This window comes from Diprion similis, chromosome 13, assembly GCF_021155765.1.
Source record: "Diprion similis isolate iyDipSimi1 chromosome 13, iyDipSimi1.1, whole genome shotgun sequence".
NCBI classification, from domain to species: domain Eukaryota; kingdom Metazoa; phylum Arthropoda; class Insecta; order Hymenoptera; family Diprionidae; genus Diprion; species Diprion similis.
Window position 1 is genome coordinate 7,918,828 of NC_060117.1, and position 2,274 is coordinate 7,921,101.

The following is a 2,274-nucleotide window of genomic DNA, read 5'->3' on the forward strand; positions in this document are numbered from 1 at the left end:
AATGCGATGATCGGTTGCTTGGAAAAACTACCTATCCATCGAAATTTCATTCCAATCATTCATCATTTTTGTTATTCATTGAATAAAAATGATTGAAACGAAGTAGCGCCTTTTCGTTAGTACACACTAACAACACCAAGTTGTGTGTACATAGATTTCTAGTTTATTATCAGACGTAATAAATTACAGGCGTTTGATAACTAAGGTTTGCACTCTTGATGATAAGGGTCCAGAGTACGAAAATCTCGCCAAGTAGGCGGCAGGGCGCTGTGAAGGTGTAATCCACATCGTTTGCAAGGTTCACTGAACAGATTAATCAAGCTGTGGAACCAGGTCTGGAAAATATATAAAGATTACATCAAGTTTTCTCGGAGGATGCGATATTCCCTTGCCCAAAATCAAATGGATAAATAAACGAACCATGAACGATCGAACAGCGAGTTCTGGCAAGGCAGGTGAATAAAAGTGAAGCATTGCGGCGTGTGCGTTCTCCGTAACTTTTCTGAACACTTTGTGTCGCGATTCCGTCCACAAATCCATCGTCTCTCCGTACCCTTTTACGACCACCCACTCGATCATCAATCCCTTGAATGCAATCACAGCTTTCAAAACGTGACCAAGCGTGACATGGAGCACGGCATTGGAGGCGAACGGTCGTGAAACAGTTACCGTCATGTCGTTGAAGAGTCTGTCTATCGTCGTAATGACAGAGTCGACCTGCCTGTTGGATACCATTAATTAAAAAAGTTGGCTGCCGATTCTAGGTGACACAATTGACATCAATAAATACTGAAATACTTACTGCGGAGGAACGTTGTGGCTGCTCGTTTGCGACCTTCCTCTCTTTGCTCTGCTAGAGTTTGTGTACGAACGTTTCAAAGAGTTCTGACTGAGCAATGTTTGGGCGACGTTGCTGTACTCGTGAACTTTATCCGTCCACTTATAACTGTTTACCAATGTGCCGTAGAGCGCTTGTCTTTCCTGTGTTGTCTCCTGGCTCAGGTACGTCGTACTCGCAAGATTGAACGGACCCGGAGGTGGGTTCAGAGTGTTAACCGCCTGTTCTACATCTCTGCAAAAATTCAGTCAGTAATTTGTTGTTCTATGCATGAAACATTGATCAATCGATCGGAACTTCTGATGCGAGAAAAATTGAGACATTACCGACACGATTATCTAGTGAAGTGTAAGTAATACGTAACCAACCTCAAATTTCCGTTAACAGTAGTTAGAAGTTCCTGGAGCTCCTGGAGATACTTTGTTTCTTTGTTATCTTCACCATGATCGGCTCTCAGGCCGTTTCCCAGGGAATCGAAAACCTGCCCGACACTCGATCGCAGGACTTTGATCGCGGTTAACGCAGTTTGCAGTTGCTCCATGGCTTATTTCAACGTTGAGTAATTTATTACCTTCTGAAATTGCGCCTTAGTTTGATTAATAGTGATCTTTATAAACAACGAAACTTCTTCTGACAGTCGGTGATATTTGAGGTTACCATCAACAAAGTTTTTAGGTTATAATTCACATTGTGTGACGAGATTCGAGATTCGATATACGTTGCGATATACGATACTCGAACCTCGAAGCTTGGAATAAGTGCTAAGTATGCGTTCCAAAATTAGATCTGAGTGCTGTCGATAATCTTTTATCTCTTTTGCACTGCTGTGTTCGAGACTAGGGAGTTTTTAGCACTGTGAACTAGTTTCGGAACGCATTACTTAACGTGAAAATGATTATCGTTGTAACCATCTTGTTGAGTAAGCCGGAGTGAGCAATAAACAAACTGATATAATCAGTGAATAAACACCGATATAGCCATAAGCAAGAAGTTTAATTTTGAAATAAGGATATCACGGCGCATTTGTTTGTTACAAAAAATGCGGAGTAGTGAAATGCGCCTGCCTATAGGCAATACCTGCTATTAAACTATCTATGGCATGTAAGCAGAGTAGCAAAATATATGAATAGTTGCCTACATGCAGGCGGATTTCCGCTGTGCCTACGTAGATGGTTGTTAATAATTTTGTAAAAATCTAACACCAATCCATCCTGCACAATTATACAAATTCATTAAAGGTAATTCATGTCAACCTAATTCAGCAATGGTAATCTAACTGCTAATCAGTCATATCAACAAAAATAATTTTATTTGAATATGTGCATAACATACATATAAACGAATGACTGTTAGAAACCAATTCTTGATATACATCAGCGATAGGAAAATATCTGAAAGAGTTGAGGAAGGGATGAAATTATATAGTGGTACTTGTG

At 40.3% G+C, this 2,274-nt stretch overlaps 1 protein-coding gene across 1 annotated transcript; it reads right to left on the reverse strand.

Annotated features, from left to right (window-relative positions):
* LOC124414140 (mediator of RNA polymerase II transcription subunit 27) lies at positions 1–1,385 on the reverse strand. The gene is made up of 4 exons (XM_046895085.1): positions 1,207–1,385; positions 803–1,072; positions 421–721; positions 1–335 (listed from the first exon to the last, which is right to left on the reverse strand). Exons 1-4 carry the CDS (start codon positions 1,377–1,379, stop codon positions 201–203), a joined length of 879 nt encoding a protein of 292 aa, XP_046751041.1. The 5' UTR covers positions 1,380–1,385; the 3' UTR covers positions 1–200.
* Between the last annotated feature and the right edge of the window lie 889 nt (positions 1,386–2,274).